Below are 19430 nucleotides of genomic sequence, written 5' to 3' on the forward strand. Positions count from 1 at the left end.
CAAATTAATTTTTCCTTCAGAGATTTTGAAATTTTATAAAACTACCAATTTTTGGCTCCCTCTTTTTAAAGGCAGACATAATTATCCTCATTATTTTAAAACCTTCATGGACAGTTATATTCAATAGAGTTTGCCCCAAATTAGAATGCTTTCAAGTCATTGCACTGTTACTGCATCTGAACTCGTCTTAAGGAAGACAGAAAAACAGTATTTTTTTTTCCAAGGGAGATTAAAGTTATTAGCTTAGTCGTAAGATTAGAAAATCATATGTTCTCATTATATTGTGGGGGCAGTGTAGGGAGATGGTTAAAGATCGTGGACTTTGAAGTCAAACAGATTTAAATTCTAATTCAGAATCTACTCTTATTTACCTATTTACTCTTATTTGACAATAAATCCCTTAACCTCTATAGTCCTGGTTTTCTCATTTGTAAAGAAGGATGCCATCTTATTCATGGTCCATGATTGTTGTAGGGCTTACCTGATAATATTCAATATCTGTATATTCACAAATATGAAGACATGCTTATAACACACATGCATACATGTAAGTCCCACATATGTATATGCATGTGTGTATAGACAGATGAGAGAAACAGTGAGCATGCACACACTCTAGCTTGGCATAATGCCAGGCACACAGTAAGTGCTCGATGAGAGGGAACTCTTGCTAAATGTTGAGATCACAGAACTGTAGTCTGGGCATTCTGGTGAGGTTCTGGCCAGCTTGGTAGAAAGAAGTTCAAGGATTTTTTTTTTTTCCCAAGCAGACAGATCCATGTTCAAATTTAGTTCTGCAATTGACCAGCTGCATAATCTTGGTCAAATCATATAAAGGTCCTTTCTTTTTTTAAGATTTTACTTATTTATTTCAGAGAGAGAGAGAGAGAGAGAGAGCACAAGCAGGGGGAGAGGGGGAGGGAGAGGGAGAAGCAGACTCCCTGCTGAGCAGAGAGCCTGACGGGCGGCTGGATCCCAGGACCCTGAGATCATGACATGAGCTGAAGGCAGACACTTAACCAACTGAGCACCCAGGCGCCCCAAATCATGTAAACTTCTGAATCTCAAATTCTTTAAATGTAAAATAAGATTAAATAATCAAATAATAAGATTAAATTTACTTTGCAGGGTTTTGGGAGTGGGCAGGATTAAAAGAGATAAAGTATATAAAGCACCCGGCACAAAGTCTGACATAGAGAAGATGTACAATATATATATTATTTTCCCATGATCTTACACAGATTCTTTAACCCCTGACATTTTACTTCATCTTTAAAATGTGTAAAAACTGTACCTGTGAGCTTCATAGGATTGTTGCAGAGACGGAATGGGATGACATATAAACTATCAACCCAGCTACCAGCACATATTTGGTTTTCATTGTCTTTCTGCTCCAGCTCCCTAGATACATACAAAATCTACAGACACCAAAATAATGTAGAACTGAATGTACAGCAACAATATCTTGAATCTCCTAAGAAGAATTTAAGGTCTTTGCTACATATTTTCAAGAACCTAACAAAAATTTCTCACTCAAGATGGAAACAGTACTGAGAAAAATCCACGTGTCTATTTCCACTCGATAACTAAGTCCTTCATTTATAGGTGTTGGTTCCATAGACTGTAATTTCTGGGAGGGTCAGGGCCATATCTGGTTTAATTGCCCTTACATCCCCAGTGCCTAACCAGTGGTCTAGAAAATAATAAGTACTCAAAAAACATTTGTCGAACAGGAGTAAAAGTCACTCCTGGCAACGCTCCAGCAAGGATCACACAGAATCAGCAAACTGCACACTGCCTCCAAAGAAAAAGCCCTTTTGGCCCCTGAGACATTCAGAGCAGAGTCTAGGCCTATGTTCCTACCAACCTGCTGATTACCCAGTCATCTGACCATTAAAATTAGTCTGTTTCTTCAACTCCCCCAGGCCTCCCGCTAGGAACTATTTGCAAGTATTTCGGACACTGTCATCAAAATCACCATATTTCCCCGAAGAGTGCAATCTGAATTAATCAGGTTTTACTAAATCTATTTTTTATGGTTGGATTAACCTTTGAATGAGCACATTAAAGGCAAGTGATAAAGCAGAATAATTTCTTAGAATTGAATCTACATGCAAATTTGATGTTGTAACATTCACACACAAGGTGACAATTTCTGATGCGGTAGAAAGCATTACAAATGTGCTGAAATCAATTCAGCCATTAGGAAAAAGCGAGAGTTGCTAGGAAACCACATTCCAAATGAGGAATATTATAGTGATGACCCAAACAATCACCATATGCCTGACATGACATCAACACAAAGCGTAACAGATTTTTAAAAGCACTCGTGACACTGAATTGTTCCTACCACATTTGCAACTCAGGTGATTAAAGAGTTGCCTTTCCGTGACTTGAAAATTCAACTGTCAGAACAGGAAAATGCAAAATCAAAGTGAGTTAAGAACAAGGAGAGATGTTTTCTAGGACTTCCCAAGTCTCTGCTGGATATTTAGGATGCAGGTGTATCTATGGTACACAGTTGCCTAACTTTACTTCATTGAAAGAAGTCCATTCAATTTTTAAAAGAATCTACTTTTCAAGTCTGTAAACTCTATTTCTATGTGTTTGTGTATTCACGGGAAAAAAAAGCCTTTTAGAATATGCAACAAAATTGAGTATGTGGTTATGGTATGTTGGTAAATTATAGGTGATCTGGACTCTCTTCTGTGTGTCAGTTTTCAGAGGTCATTTTACCTTTTGTAGTTTTGGAAAACGAAAAAAATGACTTTGAAGTAATTTTTAAATTTTTATTTGGAGCTAGATATTAGATTTCAAGGCAGCGTAACAAACCAAAAACATAAATCCTAACAGTATGGTTAGCATGCAGAGAGCACATTACTCTCTTACATATTATTCCATCTTGCTATTTTCATATCATTTTTGGTATTATAAGATTCAAGCTCCTGGTGTTGGCATATGTACATGTCCCAATTAACTCTAAAAGAGATTAAGTTAAACTGGCAGTTCAATAATATCAGAGAAAGAGACCATATTCTAAAATACAATGGGCTAACCTACCCCCCAAAATGGGTTGGTAAAATCACAAATTAATGTCTTTTTAGGGGCAAGACTTGGCAGACAAAGATTATTATTCTTTACATAAAACTCAGATAAATAAAAACACGAGCTACCTAGCTACTCAGAGGCTTCATACTTCTGAAACATACCACACAAGAATCAAATAAGTGAACCCCTTTACAAATATAATTTTTAGCCTCTTCTTAGGACATTGTACAAATATTCCTGGGAGGGACCCTCTCTGCAGACAGGCTAAAGCAAAGGAAACAGATTGTAACTTCTTCAGGCTTGTTTACTCCATAGTGATATTATCTAACAGAGTAACTTGCCTCCACTAAAGAATGCATTTCTCTTCTGAAAATGTGCAGGTGTGAAGACTGGTACACAAAACCAAGCTACACAATTTTGTATTTTTCATGCACAATTTCATGCAAATCGATTTAGCTCTCCCTTCCTTGCTTGGTTTTGTTTTCTCTTTCACAGACTTATTATTGCTATTTTTTTTCATGTAGCAAAAACAGGCAAATACCTTCACAAAAGGACTGCTTGGAAAATCTGTTAGACAAAAATCATAACAAAACTCTTCAGCAAGACCAGCACTTTCAAAAGTGTGTGCCTGATAAACTACTTTTTTCCACAGATTGAAAAGGTGATCAACAGTCTAACTGCATTATTATTAGAATCAATCATGATTAAAGATAAAAGCTAAAATCAACCAGCATGGGAATTCTGTCTCACTGACATACATATCGCATAAATAATAATGTCTATTAAATCATTAGGCCAACATTTTATAGAAGGATTGTAAGGCAATAAGTATGCCCTGTTACAGCACAATACTTCAGCATCATACCAGAAGACCAATTCTGTGATGAAAACAAATTCCTGGCGCAACATATAAAAATAACTAATTCGAGCATAAAACACGACCTTAAAATTCAAAGACTACCCTATGAAAAAAATGTAAATCTAACATTTTGAAATATGGACCTTCTGCATTAAAATCCACAATAAACAAAGGGAAAGTAAACAGGAAAAAAGGATGCAGTAAATTGGCTGGTGGATGCATCCAATCAATCTGGCTGGTGATTCTAATTTTTGAAATAATCATGGGAGCACAGCCATTCCCTGCCCACACACACATCACTGAACTTACCTCTCTCACTTTATAATTTTAAAAATTAATCATTTTGGATGGAATATCTCTAAAACACATTACTCATTTCCATTCTCTTAAAGAGGACATCTAATATAAGTTTACATTTTCTGGACTGGAGCCATGAAAAGTCTCATTTGTTAGGTAACGGAATATGCAAGCAGTAAGAAAAATTTGACAATATGAAATTTATTTACCCCACTTCCATTTAATAAGTCTATAGAGTGCAGTAATTAGGAGTGCTGGTTAGCTAGTTTTTTTATTCTTTTCTTCAACTGTCAAATGGAAATAATAGCAATATAGTCCTCCTAGATTTGTGAGACTCAGAAGAGCTACAATGAATCGTGGATCACTACATCAAAAACTAATGATGTATTGTATGGTGACTAACATAACATAATAAAATTAAATTAAAAAAAAAAAAGAAGAGCTATTATATGTCAAGGACTTGGATCAGTGCTGCCTGGCACACAGTTAAGTGTTTCAACAGATGTTTATTTATTGTTACTCTGCAGCAGCTAGTTTAAATACAGTTAGATGTTTTTGTCTTTTCTATTTAAAGATAATGTCATCTGTGACTTGGGTCGAAAATAGGCACAAATGTAGATTAGTGAGGATGAATCATTATTAGTAAAATAAAACTCTTATAAAAATGTACATGACTTTGAACTTCTATTTCTAGTAAAAGCAGATTATATAATTTGAACACCCTTCGGCAGGTCAGCTCACAAGGCAATGAAAAATTATTACACCAAGATAAGGAGGGAAATGAACATCAAGGAGAAGTGAGTGCCAAATCTGAGGGTGCTTGTCCACTACAGGTATCTTCTGACTTCAGAAAGGTTAAGGAACTGAGCAGGACCTTTGGTACTGTAACAGCACTTACAGAACCATGGAGACAAAATTCAGAGTCTGAGGGGTGCCAAAGGGGGAAGCCTCAGTAAACGCTCCAGTCTTTGAGATGAGACCCTGACAGCCAAAACCAAAGGTATAAAGGTGATACCAGAAACAGAAGGTGACTCTGAACGAAGCTGGTCCCCACAGAGAATAAATCCTAGCATCAAATCTTCTGATCTCTGATTGCTAGAGCTCCTACCATTCTTCCCACCAGAAGAACACATAAAATTTCCCTACAGGAGGGAAATTATTTCTATAATATTTTTATACACAATCTCTAGCACTCAAACAAAAAATAACAATAGTTAGGCACACAAGGGATGTAACATGACCAAAATTAAGTGAAAGGACAGATGATGTAATAGACCACAAGACTCTAGAGAAGGGATTTATCAAGCAAAGAATTTAAAATTAATTGCGGCTGACATAGTCAAGGAAATAAATAAAAACAGTATGAAAATTTTTGTCAGATGAATGGAAACTTAAAAAACTATCAACTGCTATCACATTAAGTATCAAGTGGATGGGTTTAATGGATGAATTTCATAACCATTTGAGGGAAGTATTAATGAGCGCTGTGAATTGTGCAAGACTGTTGAATCACAGATCTGTACTTCTGAAACAAATAATGCAACATATGTTAAGAAAAAAGAAAAAGAAGAAGATAGCAGGAGGGGAAGAATGAAGGGGAGTAAGTCGGAGGGAGAGACGATGGACTCTGAAAAACAATCTGAGGGTTCTAGAGGGGAGGGGGGTGGGGGATGGGTTAGCCTGGTGACGGGTATTAAAGAGGGCACGTTCTGCGTGGCGCACTGGGTGTTATGCACAAACAATGAATCATGGAACACGACATCAAAAACTAATGATGAATATATGATGATTAACATAACAATAAAAAATTAAACAAACAAACAGGAACACAGGAGAAGATGTGGACAAAATATATAGACTCAAGCTCTAGCAATTAAACAGAAGCAAAGAGGAGAATCTATTATCATCTCATGTACTGGTAAACTTTCAATGACTACTTGAAACTTTTTCTTTAAAAAACAGAAACATCTTTCTAGTACCAAATAAATTCACTTTACAGAACAGATTAGAAAATATATTTAGCCATAAATTTCACCAGTAATATTAATTTTGTACAGTATTGCTACAATAAAATAGTAATTTACTAAAATGACAACGATTTGCATTACCTAAAAGATTAAAAGCAATTTCGAATGTGTCTACTGGATAAACATGGGAGGTGAGAATGGCTGGGCTCAGGATCTTAACTAACAGTGAGTTCATATAATACCTAGTAGTTCTTTCTGACTCCTTAGGTTTAAATTCTAAAGATAGAACATTTTAGTTAAGTATACATACTTCAGGATAAAAGTACATATTAGAATTTTATCCACAAACAATTATCAATTAGTTTTTCTTTTTTTCTAAATGCAATCTTCAGTTATATTCTCATGGGGTTAATTTAATACCACAATATTTGCAAAGAACAAATCCCTCCAAATGTTAAAGTAACAACATCAGATTTCCTCTATAAATAACAAGTATTTAAAAATTAATTGGAGAATAATTATTTCATAATCTCAAAAAATCCTGTAAGCTCATTAGAAGACTAAGTTGAAGCTTAAAGGAGCTATAATTTAATGTATTACATGCAAATTGTAAGTACATGTAAATTGTGTGTTAGTATTCCTGCCTTTGGACTATGCTGTTAGAAAAGATTCACAGTGTTTCCCTGATTTGCAATTAAGATTGCTAAGCACATTAGTATTACATGATTATACATTGTTCTTTTTTAATTCTCTCTCACCATCTCTGTATAACTGCCTCATTATATAAAATGTACTGTTCTCTAAACTGATGAAGCAAATTTGAATTATGTGCCTGTGTGATAAAATTCAATGAAAATATTTTTTTAAAAACTGAAGTCCCACAGTAAAACTTAGATAAAACTTAGATATTTGGACACACTACTCAATCTTCTCCAAAAGCCTTAAATCATGAAAATGCTGCTTGTCTTTCCAAAATATATTTAATCACATTCCCTAGTCAGTTCTCAGTTCAGCTTCTCTTTCCCTATCAACATTTTCATTTTCAAGGAATAAAGCATAGGCAGTAATAAACATTTTGTATTTTCATTAAAGAGTGGTTAAATTATTAGTAAAAGTAGCCTTTCAGCATTAAAAACTAGTCAAAATACTTTGGTAAGATTAAGATCACAAGGTTAAAGAAGAGCATGAAATCATACAATTTTTTAGTGAAATCACAATATGGTTAGCTCAAAAGAGAAAGAATATATATAAACTCGATATTACTTTTCTTCAAGTGTCTACTGTTGAAGATGTAATAAAATCAGATTTCCTCTAGGGAGGGAAAAAATGGAATAAACATAATGCTGACATTTCTATAAATTCAGCCAGTAGACTCAAACATTGTTTGAGAAAGTATTAAAAATTCTAATCATTATTTTTAAAAGCGCTCTTAATTAAAGTCACTTTGGCTGATTTTTCAGATTTGCTATATAAATAGACCATGTTTGTGTTTGCTTTGTAGATACAGTCTATAACTAGCCTCTGAGTTTATTTATAAAAACTAATTTGCTTGAGTATTATAAAGATAATAAATGAAATTATATTCTTTCATTACTTTTAAAATTGTTTAAATTAACCCAATTTTAGAGTTAGTGATTCAAGGACATTACCAATCATTTGCAAGCAATTATAATTGATAATTCAGGTACCTATTTCCTGTCATGAGGGGTGCCTGGAAGGTTGATAGAGTCATATAAACATTATCAATTTATTTTTCAAAATGTGTGAGGTTTGAGGGAGTTTTCTTTTGAATAAGTATTGCAGCTCAAATAGCTTAAATTTTAAACAGCCTAAAACTTACACAGTTTGAAGTAAAAAGTCAGCTAATCACATAACAACCCTACTGCACACTCAAGCATTTTTAATAAAAGATTCTTTCAATAAGTCTAGAAATGTTCCAATGACACCAAGTTGGAAGCCAATTCAAAGTCAAATTAATATGCCAACAACAATCCCAAACCATGCAAATAATATGAATTAGTAATGAAGCTAAAATTATTAAGGTGGTTTTATGATTTTTGAATTCTCTTTCTGCATTATTAAATCTTTATAGACATTTCCTCTTCTGATTTAATAAGACTATCTGACTCATAAGACAGAGTCATGTTATATCCCACAAATGAAAATATGGATGAGCCCACGCAAAAACACAATTCCCTGGTTTTGTTCTATGGTAATTTAAATTTGCTTTGAAGGGCTGAATCAATACAAATCGTCTATCTCCTATAAAAGAAAATCCAACATAGAAAAACAATCCCAAATGAGAAGACTGCCCAGCTATTAGTCTTAAAAATTTAAGAACTGATAGGAATTCGATATGGACCATGTATATTTGCAGTTTGCAGCAGATCTGAGGTGGCATCCCTCCAGTTTGCTTTTCCTGGCTGTGGGAGAAGTGTCATGCACATACTTGATAACTTGATAATTATGTCCTGAGAGTACTTAAACTGTTTTTTTTAATGCTCCATGCTTTCCCATTTTCACTACTGATAGGAGTGGTTAGAAAACTCTCTTTCCACATTTTAAAATTGCCAAATGTAAATGTATTGTAGACACATAATAGCGCGTGTCGACTTTCCCGACTGCATCCTCCCTCTTCCCACCATCTTCTTCCTCCCCCTTGGAGTGAAGCACCACCTTGAATTTGCATTAACCATTCCCTTTTTTCCTTTACCCTTTTCCCATCAATGTGGATATTTCTAAATAACATATTGTTTCAATTTTCCCAGTTTTGAAATTTAATTAAATGGAGTAATACTATAGCATTCTTTTACGACTTGCTTCTTCTGCTCACTATTGTTTTTGACATCCATCCATGTGGATGTCATTTTCCCAACTGTATGGTATACCATGGTATAAATCTATCACAGTTCATCTATTCTGTTAGATGGTTATTTATTTCCAGTTTGAGGCACTTATCAAAGTATTGCTGTGAATACTCTTGTGACTTTCACTACACCTGCACCTACTTCCCTGGGCAAACATCTAGGGAAGGGACTGTTGGGTGGTAGGAAAGGCACAAATTAAATTTTACTGGTGAATGCCAAGGACACTGTACCATTTACACTTCCACCAACTGTATGTGATTTCTTGCTGCTCCAGAGCCTCACTAACAATGGCATGGTCAGAGTATTAAAGTTGGACCAAACTAGTAGGTGGGAAACCTGGAGTATGGCGCTATCAGATACTTTTAATGGTTAAATGTGTTGCAAAAAAAAAATTCTCTTGGGGCGCCTGGGTGGCTCAGTTGGTTAAGTGTCTGCCTTCAGCTCAGGTCCTGATCCCAAGTTCCTGGGATCGAGCCCCCGTGTCGTCGGGCTCCTTGCTCCATGGGGAGCCTGTTTCTCCCTCTCCCTCTGCCCCTCCCCCCACTTGTGGGTCTCTCTCTCTCTCTCTCTCTCTCAAACAAATAAATAAAATCTTTAAAAAAAATTCTCCTAGTCTGTGGTTATCTTTTTGTTCTTTTTAGGTGTTATTTGATAAACAGGAAGGTTTTAACTTTAGTGTAGTAAAATTTACACATATTTTCCTTTATGATTTGATGATTTTTTGACTAGATTGGTTTACAAAAAAAAAAAAAGTGTTCCTTCCACTAAGTTAAAGGCTCCAAATTATAGATTTATACTTTAATAGTATGGCCTTTCACATTTAACCCAGCTGGAATTACTTTATGTACAGACTCATGAAGTAGAGATCCAGTTTTAATACTTTTGTCCATGTGCATAACCAGCTGTCCCCAACCTTTCCTGGAACAGCCCAACCTTTTACCACTTATCAATGGCACCTTTGTCATTTAGCCACTCCCCCCTTTCTCTGAGGCACTATAGCATTATTAACATGTTTAGTTTTGAATTCCTATGATTTACCTTCATAGAATCCCTTAGGATTACTGTGTCTGAGAACTGATTGATATCTTTTAATTGTTCCAGGAAAAAAAAAATCCTTTTTATGCATTCCTTCTGTATCTACGTTTGGTAGCCCAACTGGACATACATTTTCGCACTCTGTACTCCATACCTCCCACATATTTTATATTTTACATTACCTTATTCATATTTCCACACTTTTAACTCTCTGGACCTAATGATGTGTAATTTCTTCAGTTCTACCTTTTGGTGTACTTATTTTTCCTTCAGCTGTGTCTAATCTGCTTTTAAACTCATCCACTGACCATTTTCTTTCTGAAGAAAGAAGTATTATGTTGCTGGATTAGGAGTTCTCTGGTTCTTTTTCAAATCTACTGTTCCTGCCTCACATTATTAAGCTTCTTTTTTTCTTTAATTATATCAAATATTGTCATTTTGATTCCATCTGAAAATTTTGATATCTGACAACACTTCACTGTTTTTCTTATCTATTGTTCCCACTGGTTCTCACCCATAATGCTTTGAATTCTTGTGTGAATGTGTGGGTTTGGGGTGTTTTTTTTGGGGGGGGAAGGGGTTGTTTTGTTTTTAGTATTAGCCATTCATTCCCCAGAATACTTTACCTGCGGAAATTCTTTGAAGATGGGATTGAAGTTGACTTCCTCCAGAAAGAAGTAGTGTTTCCTAGTTTCCTGTTACCACTGCTCATGACAGAGCAATTAATTCAAATTCACCACTTAGATTTTGTCAGTTTACACACATAATGCAACTGGCACATTTTTTCCCATTAGTTCAGTGATGTGCTCAATAGGTTTAAAAATGTTAAATAGTGTTAAATATATTTTTTTAAATTTTGACACAGCATTTTAATAATTTTAGTCAGAAGGGACACTCAGAATATCTAATTTGCCATAACTCCAGAATTAGGAATGTACCACATTTTGAGGCTTTCTTTTCTTTATATTTTTAACTCAAATTTGATGAGCTGTCATAAAAGGGCTGCCTTACATTCATGGTTGCCCTTCTCCAAATACACAATTTCTGGTTTATAAGAGTTCACAGTAATAATACTCCTGGAATCCACTGGGTCCTGGCAAGACTATAGGTAGGTGACCTCATCCATTCTTAGAGGTAGATTTTAGATTGTAGAGAGCCATCAGTACCAAAAAGAGTACAGTGTACCAGGAGCTAATTTTCTACCATTTTTAAATTTCCTCAGTTACTGGGCTCCAACCTTCAAGCTCTGCCACATTAAAAAAAAATAAAATGCAGAAGTAACCCTGAGTGCTGAGGCTTCATAAACAACATCTGTACATTACCTGAAGGAAGCTGTTCAGATCCGCCATTTTCTTGTCTCTTCGTTTCGTGCTTTTTTGGATTATCTCTGCAACTCCGATTCTCACTACCATCCTTGGCTGGTAGTGTTGAGTGGGTCACTGACAAGTTTTTCCTTTGTCTAACCCTTTAGCTCTTTCTTTTCTCCAAGGCGATGAGCCTGTCACGCACATTTTCCCATTTTGGACATTATTCCATTTGTTCTTTTCTTGGATCTATGAGTTATCTCTAGTTAACCCTCATCCTTCTTGAGTAACCTACTTGTCTAAATGTGTAAGTTACATAAGTAGAACTCAGAACGGAATTTCTTGCCTCCCCCACCCGCAGTTAAAGGTATGCTACTACTCGAACCAAACTGCAGAGAAGGTTACCTGGATTGGTCTTCCATCAGGTGTCAGCACCTCTTCTGAAAGTTCCATCATCTTGAGTGCCATTAGAGCAATGGGCTTAGCATGGCAGAGGCTTTTCCTATGGAGTCCTGCAGCAACACAGTACGCATCACCTATTGTTTCCACCTGCAGCCATCAGACAAATCAAATGCAAACATACGATAATGAGCCAAAAGAGAAATGATGAGTTACGTGCAATCACAAATGTTGCTGAAAACATGTCAGCAAAACATCAATAAATTAAGCAATTAGACAACTGAGTGTAATCATAGCAGAGTTTGCAGACAGCTAGTCAAATACTGACATCTCACTCTAGGGCTGTTCATCCACGTTATCACCATAGATGATCATTGAAATTGGGAACAACTGGAATATAGAACAATTATCCTCCACAAAAAAAGAATTGCCAGTATTTTGCCTGAACAATTTCCAAATAATGACCTTTTACAAAGCCACCCTCTTGTTTCCTTCAAACTTCCAATATTGGTAATATTCAAGAGATGAGAAACTGATGTGCAGAAACCCACCCATAATCTTACAATTAAAGAGTTAACAGACACTGTCAGAGTCTTTTCAGACCCTATTCTAATTTTATTGTCAGCATCCATTCCATTCTAAATAGCCACTGCTTTTGTTGTGATATTTTAAGGATTTACCCCAGACTAAACTCCTCAAATTTCCAAAGCATACAGCATGGTATAAAAACTGGGCACAACTTATTTTCAGAGGAAAGTTCTCTAATTATCCAAAGTATATGGTGGTATACTTTGAATAATTTGCAAATGCTATAACTAATAAGGGGTTAATATCCAAAAAATATAAAGAACTCATATAACTGAACAGTAAGGAACACAAATAATCCAATTAAAAATGGGCAGAGGACCAGAAAAACCCTTTTCCAAAGAAAGCATACAGATGGTCAACAGACCTATGAAAAGATGCTCAGCATCACAAATATTCAGGGAAATCCAAGTCAAAACCACAATGAGATATCACCTTACACCTGTCAGAATGGCCAAAATAAAAAAAGACAAGAAGTAACAAGTATTGGTGGGGATGTGGAGAAAGAGAAACCTTCATACACGGTTGGTGGAAATGTAAATTGGTATAGCCACTGTGGAAAACAGTATGGAGGTTCCTCAAAAAAATTAAAAATAGAAATACCATATGATCCAATAATTCCACTTTTGGGTTTTACTGAAGGAAAAGGAAAACACTAACTCGAGAAGACATATGCACCTGAAGGTTTATTGCAGAATTATTTATAGTTAGTCAAGACAGAGAAGGAACCTAAGTGTCCATCCACAGATGAACAGATAAGGAAAACATGGGATATATACACCCCAGAATATTACCCAGCCATAAAAAAGATGAGATTGTGCCATTTGAGACAACATGGATGGACCTAGAGGGTATTTATGCCAAGTGAAATAAGTCAGCCAGAGAAAGACAAATACCTTATGATTCCAGTCATAAGTGAAATCTTTTTAAAAAATGAATAAACACACAAAAAGCAGCAGAACAATAAATACAGAGGACTGTTGGTTGCCAGAGGGGAGGGGAAGGGGAGGTGGGTAAAATGGGTGAAGGGGAGTGGGAGACAGAAGCCTCCAGTCATGGAATGAGTAAGTCAAGGGAATTAAAACAGCATAAGGAAAACAGTCAAGGATGCTGTAATAGCAATGTAATGGGACAGACGGTAGCTGCATTGTGGCGAGCACAACATAATGTACAAACTTGTCAAACCACTAAGTTGAACACCTGAAACTAATGTAACATCGTGGGTCAACTATACTGAAATTAAAAAGTATATAGTGATAAAATCCTCGATGATTCTAAAATTCTAATTAGAGCAAAGTGATGAAATGGTTTATTTAATGTCCAAATCCAATATCACCTTTTCTGTGAAACCCTCCATGGTCCTTCCATTGGTTTTTAGCAGAAGTAACCGTTTCTTCTGTTCTGTTTCAACAGCACTTTTCATACCTTTTTGCTACAGGCTTTCATCATAGGTTATAATCAAGATGTAGCCCCAACTGTGATGTCAGCTCTGTAAGAATGGGACTATGTGTTTTTTTTCATCTCTATATTCATAATGCTTATCATGGTTTCTAAAATATAGCTATTTAATAAACACCTACCAAATGAATAAATAAATTAACCATGTTTATCATGATTTTAATAAGTCATTCTAATTGTGTATTCATTTTCACCATTCATTTCATGAGCACCATGTACATGTGTGCAGAAAAAAATTGTCTCTGAACGACTAGAGATGCTTCCATCATAAACATACCAAAACTTACAAAATATGCTATTAAAGATTTAATAACCATAATTAGATTTCATGCTGACTGCATTCTAACAACATAGTATTAAAAAGATGTACTGAATTAAATTCTGTGGGTGCTAAATTAGGGGATATGGTGAGAACAGTTAATCTAGGAATGCCAAAAGGACCATTTGGTTACCAAAATCTTATAAGGAAATATGCAGCGAAAATTGTTCCGATATCCCCAGACCTATCATGAATTTCAACATTTTCACTTCAAGACCTGTTTTCTTGTGCCAGAAAAATGGAAATAAAATCATAGGGTAAGAAAAGAAAAACAATGCAATGTGAGTCAGCAAAGGTTTTACTCCAAAGGCTGAAATATACTTCCCCCACGGAATTCCCACTGAGGAAGACATCCAGTAAATAATAAATGTCTAAATTGTGTCAATTTGGGGCGCCTGGGTGGCTCAGTCGGTTAAGCGGCTGCCTTTAGCTCAGGTCATGATCCCAGGGTCCTGGGATCGAGCCCCGCGTCAGGCTCCCTGTTCAGCGGGAAGCCTGCCTCTCCCTCTCCCAGTACCTGCCGCTCTGCCTACTTGTGCTCTCTCTGTGTCAAATAAATAAATAAAATCTTTTAAAAATGTGTCAATTTACTGTCTTCCCCCTAGAAACACAGTGATCTCTTCTAATCCTCACACTTAGCTCATCCTTTTGTATTTCTATACACTTTGACTTTTTATAAATGCCAGGTAACATATAGTGTAATGTTGTTTCAGGTGCACAATATAGTGATTCAGCACTTCCATCCATCGCCCGGTGCTCATCACAAAGGTGCGCTCCTTGATCCCCAGCACCTGTTTCACCCATCTCCCCACACCCCTCCCCTCTGGTGACCATCAGTGTGTTCTCTGTAGCTAAGAGTCTGTTTCTTGGTTTGTCTCTCTTTCCCCTTAGCTCACTTGTTTTGTTTCTTAAACTCCACATAGGAGTGAAATCATATGGTACTTGTCTTCCTCTGACTTCTTTTGTGAAGCATTATATTCTTTAGCTCCATCCATGCCATGGCAAATGGCAAGATTTCATTCTTTTCCATAGCTGAGTAATATTCCATTGTGTATATATACCACATGCTGTGAGCTATGTGCTTTGAAACTAACTTCTGATTTCCAGATATCAGATATCAGTATAGGCAATTATTTGTATAAGCAAACCTTTACGGCCCCTGTGAACATGCATGCTCCTAGAGCATGACCACTTCTTGAAATCCCTAACCCCCCCTCCCTCAGCAAATATCATCCTCATTATCATTTCAGCAAAAGTTTATTGAGTTCCATGAAATGTGTATTTCTAGAATTTGTACCATAAGAATACAGGTGAGTTATATGTTGCACTTTCTCTTTTAGCAGTATATAATGTAGAAGTACGGAGAAGATGGATCAATAGGTTACCAATGGATATGACACAGAAATCTAATGAAGTGCAAGATAAATGTGTACACAAAAGAATAAATTCACATTAAAATCTATATGTGATCATGCAAGCTTTTATACTACTTAGTTCTCAAATATTTGAAGTCAGTTTAACGCTCAGAAACAATAGTATCAAGAACTAGGCAAGGGTATGTGCTACGGTGAGCGCTGTGAATTGTGCAAGACTGTTGAATCACAGATCTGTACTTCTGAAACAAATAACGCAACATATTTTAAGAAAAAAGAAAAAGAAGAAGATAACAGGAGAGGAAGAAAAGGGGAGTATGTCAGAGGGGGAGACAAACCATGAGAGATGATGGACTCTGAAAAACAAACTGAGGGTTCTAGAGGGGAGGGGGGGAGGGGGATGGGTTGGCCTGGTGATGGGTGTTGAGGAGGGCACGTTCTGCATGGAGCACTGGGTGTTATGCACAAACAACGAATCGTGGAACACTGCACCAAAAACTAATGATGTAATATATGGTGATTAACATAACAATAAAAAAATTTAAAAAAAAGAAACAAACATCAAAAAATAATGGCCCACATCAAGATGTACAATTCTCATAATCAATACCCAACATACAGAAAAAATCTAAAAGATGGTTCCATCATGCTAGGCTAGATTATGTTGCAATCACAACCTAACTTCCAAATCTGCATGTATAACAAAGGCTTATTTTTGATTCATGCTACGAATTCATGCGGATTAAGGGATTGGAGGACAGGGGAGACACACGGTGCCATGTCTCCTCACTCTAGGAACAAGGCTAACAGAAGGTCCCCAACCGGGGCTGGTTGCCATGGCAGGGAAAGAGAGGTTCTGACAAACTCTGCACTAGTTCGTGCAGCTTTTTCCCAGGGGTGACATATAAAGCTTCTCAAGATTCATTCACCAAAGCAAGTCACATGGCCATGCTTAATGTAAAGGAGATGGGAAAATTCAACCACCCTTGTGCCCAGACACGAGCCAGAAATATTTGATGAGTAGCACTAATAAGTACATGAACGAATTGGTAATAGCTTAAAATTTTTCAAACATCCAGATGTCGGTAAAGTGCAGGTAATGTATCTCTATGATATTTTCTCCCTCCTTACAGATATATTCAGCATCTTAACCTGAAAATCTTGACAAAAAAAGCTACCACATTAGTAATACATCCTTCCACAAAAGTTCTATTCTTCTCTCCTCTCCCTTCATTTAATTCAGATCTGTGCAAGTTTAGCAGAATTAAGTATATGTGGAAATTTTAGTGGATTCCCTTCAAAAACATTAGTTGATTTTGCTTCACAGGGAGCAGAAAAAGTGAAAACATTAGATATCCATTACATTTGCTCCTGAGGTGGTTTCCTTGAGTTAAACCAGTTAAACAGGTGGACATTGTAAACATACTAAAAAGACAAAAACAAAAACCTGTCTGGAAAGTTGACTATGTTCTGAATTCCTTTACAATTGACTCAGTGTTTTTTAAATAAGATCTTAAATACAACAGACACCATCTAAAATAATGCATCTCAGTTATTTTTGATATCTCCAACCTGTTCTTGAATGACCTGAGAGAAGAATAAAGATTGGCTAACCTAGTCATGGGGATGGAAAAGATAGTCTTTGCATCCTTTTCTGAACACAGAAGAGGAGGTTTATGCACTAAAAATATTATGTACAACTGTTGCCCCACTTATTATTATAGATGCTTTTATCATACGAAAAAATTTACCCATCTTGGACTATCAGCTTTTCAACCCTTTAGAGTAAAAGTCTGCACATTATTCCAGAAATAAAGGTGATGCAGATAAACTTCTTAGAGCTGTGCACTTATCCTTTTTATTTATTTTATTGTGATTTTAAAGTAATCATTTAAAAGAATTCCTGTAACATTCTTTACCCTCCCCTCCAGGCTCTTGCTCATGAAATATCTACGAGGTTTCCTGGAAATTTGGGCACAGTGAGGAGGCAGCAGTGTGGGTGTGTGTTGTGGTATTTGGCTAGGATGAGCCTAAAAGAACACGGCATATAATGGGGCAATGAATAATCCCGGTCCCACAGGACTCACAGCCACCTCAGTCCTTCAATCCCACAGTCCCGCGTCTGTCTTCTTTTGAACTTTCTAAGACATGTAAAAGAAAGCTTGGGGAGAGGGTCAGAGCTCTCTGGCAGCCTATCTTACTGACAACCTCCCTCTCTCCCTCTAGACAGCATCAAGAAGAGAAGCAAATGAGCAAGTCTGCCATCCAGTTGTTTGCTTTCTGGCTTTGGTCCCTAAAGTCATTAAAAACAGAACGAGGAGAGAAAGGGAGAGACAGAGACAGAGAAGAGTAGAGAGGTACTGGAGTGAGGTGTAGGCAGAGAGATGAAGTCTACAAAGGAAACACATCTTTTCTCTCCAGCTCTCTCCACGACTTGGTCACCCAGTTGTGATCACATGGGTGAAAGGGGGCTAAGAAACACGCCACATTCTTCATGGGCTCTTTGGCTGTGGCTAAGAATGTGTGATTCCTAGAAAGGATACCATATTTACCCTTGCTGAGAGCATGGAGCCACACCTGCCAGCCCAATCACCTGTCTGTCATCAGGTACGGTTCCTGAATGACAGTGGAAGGGGGCTAGACAGAAGAGTTTTCCAGTGGTTGGTAGGGAGCCTGAGTCCACAGGAGGTGCTGAAGGTCCCCAACACACAGAAACCAGATAATGGGGTTGCTGGTTATTAACACAGATTATCCAAAAGGCTGGAGAGAAGAGGGAGAACATGGAACAGGCCTTTATGAAGACTTACCAGTACCAAAAACTCAGGAAAAAACTTGGGACTTGGGTAGATTGAGGTCCCTTACATACGGCCCTTCACCTCATACAGGCTCAGCAGCTTTCCATTATTTATGTCCCTGTTTTCCCAGACACTCAGCAGGGTGGGTAAAATGAGCTCCTGTCCAAAGATGAAAATTCAGGTGGTGGTCACCAGCCAGAGGTCTTAGGGCCATGGAATGATCCCCTGGAATATGAGCAACTTGCCAGAGGCATTAAACATGAACCCAGGTTTTCACTGTTCTGGAGGTTGGGGTTCTTGAAGATACAATGATCCTCTTTAAATATGATTCTTAAGTACCTACGTTAGAAGCAGGTGGGTGGCTCAGTTGGTTAAGCGTCTGCCTTCAGCTCAGGTCATGATCTCAGGGTCCCGGGATCGGGCCTCGCATCGGGCTCCCTGCTCAGGGAGGGAGTCTTCTTCTCCCCCCCCCCCCCACAGCTCCAGCACATGCTCTGTCTCTCTCAAACAAATAAATGGAGAAGGAGGAGGAAGGGAGGGAGGGAGGAGGAGGAAGAAGAACAGGAAGAAGGAGAGGAAGAAAGAGGAGAAGGTGGGAAGGCCCCGACTCAGACAAGGCTTCGAGCAAGTAGATGAAGGTGCTGCTGTCTTCAGCACACTTCCTTGGCTTAGACAAAATGATGCATGTCCATAAAAGCCACATCCTTGTGGATGAGAGCGCTGAAGGAGTGCGGGCGCTGGGGGGAGGGTGTGGTACCGAGAAGCCAGCACATACACATCACTGCTGGCCACACAGAGGTCCAGCAACTGACGGCAGGTCATCTGGAGCAAGAACAATTTCCAAAGGTAGAAGTGACTCACACTGGTACCCAAACGACTTGAGTATCTCCATGGGCTGCCCTGCCGAAAGTAGTCTGATTTTCCTTCACGTAGTAGGTAGTTTTGTAGGAATTGGGCCACAGTTCCCCTTTAGCAATAAGAGCAACTCCGTCAGAGTCACGGAGGCTGTAGTCTGAAGTGAAGAAGGTGACGGAGCTACAGGGGATGTCCTGTTCCTGCAAATGAAACACTGGAGCATGGGGTCCCGATCCTAGGTTTAGAATGGACAGGAATGACACTTGTCC

The 19430-nt window shown here is 37.5% G+C and overlaps 1 protein-coding gene across 1 annotated transcript in view; it reads right to left on the reverse strand.

Annotated features, from left to right (window-relative positions):
- GUCY1A2 (guanylate cyclase 1 soluble subunit alpha 2) overlaps nucleotides 1-19430 on the reverse strand; it is a 333141-nt gene that overhangs the window by 117504 nt on the left and 196207 nt on the right. The window contains exon 6 of the mRNA XM_073903673.1: nucleotides 11783-11926. Within this exon, the coding sequence (XP_073759774.1) occupies nucleotides 11783-11926 (144 nt within the window). The remainder of the gene's footprint in view (nucleotides 1-11782; nucleotides 11927-19430) is intronic.

The sequence above is a fragment of the Callorhinus ursinus genome, unplaced genomic scaffold, assembly GCF_003265705.2.
Source record: "Callorhinus ursinus isolate GAN/ISIS: 27379988/994484 unplaced genomic scaffold, GSC_fseal_2.0 scaffold19, whole genome shotgun sequence".
NCBI classification, from domain to species: Eukaryota; Metazoa; Chordata; class Mammalia; order Carnivora; family Otariidae; genus Callorhinus; species Callorhinus ursinus.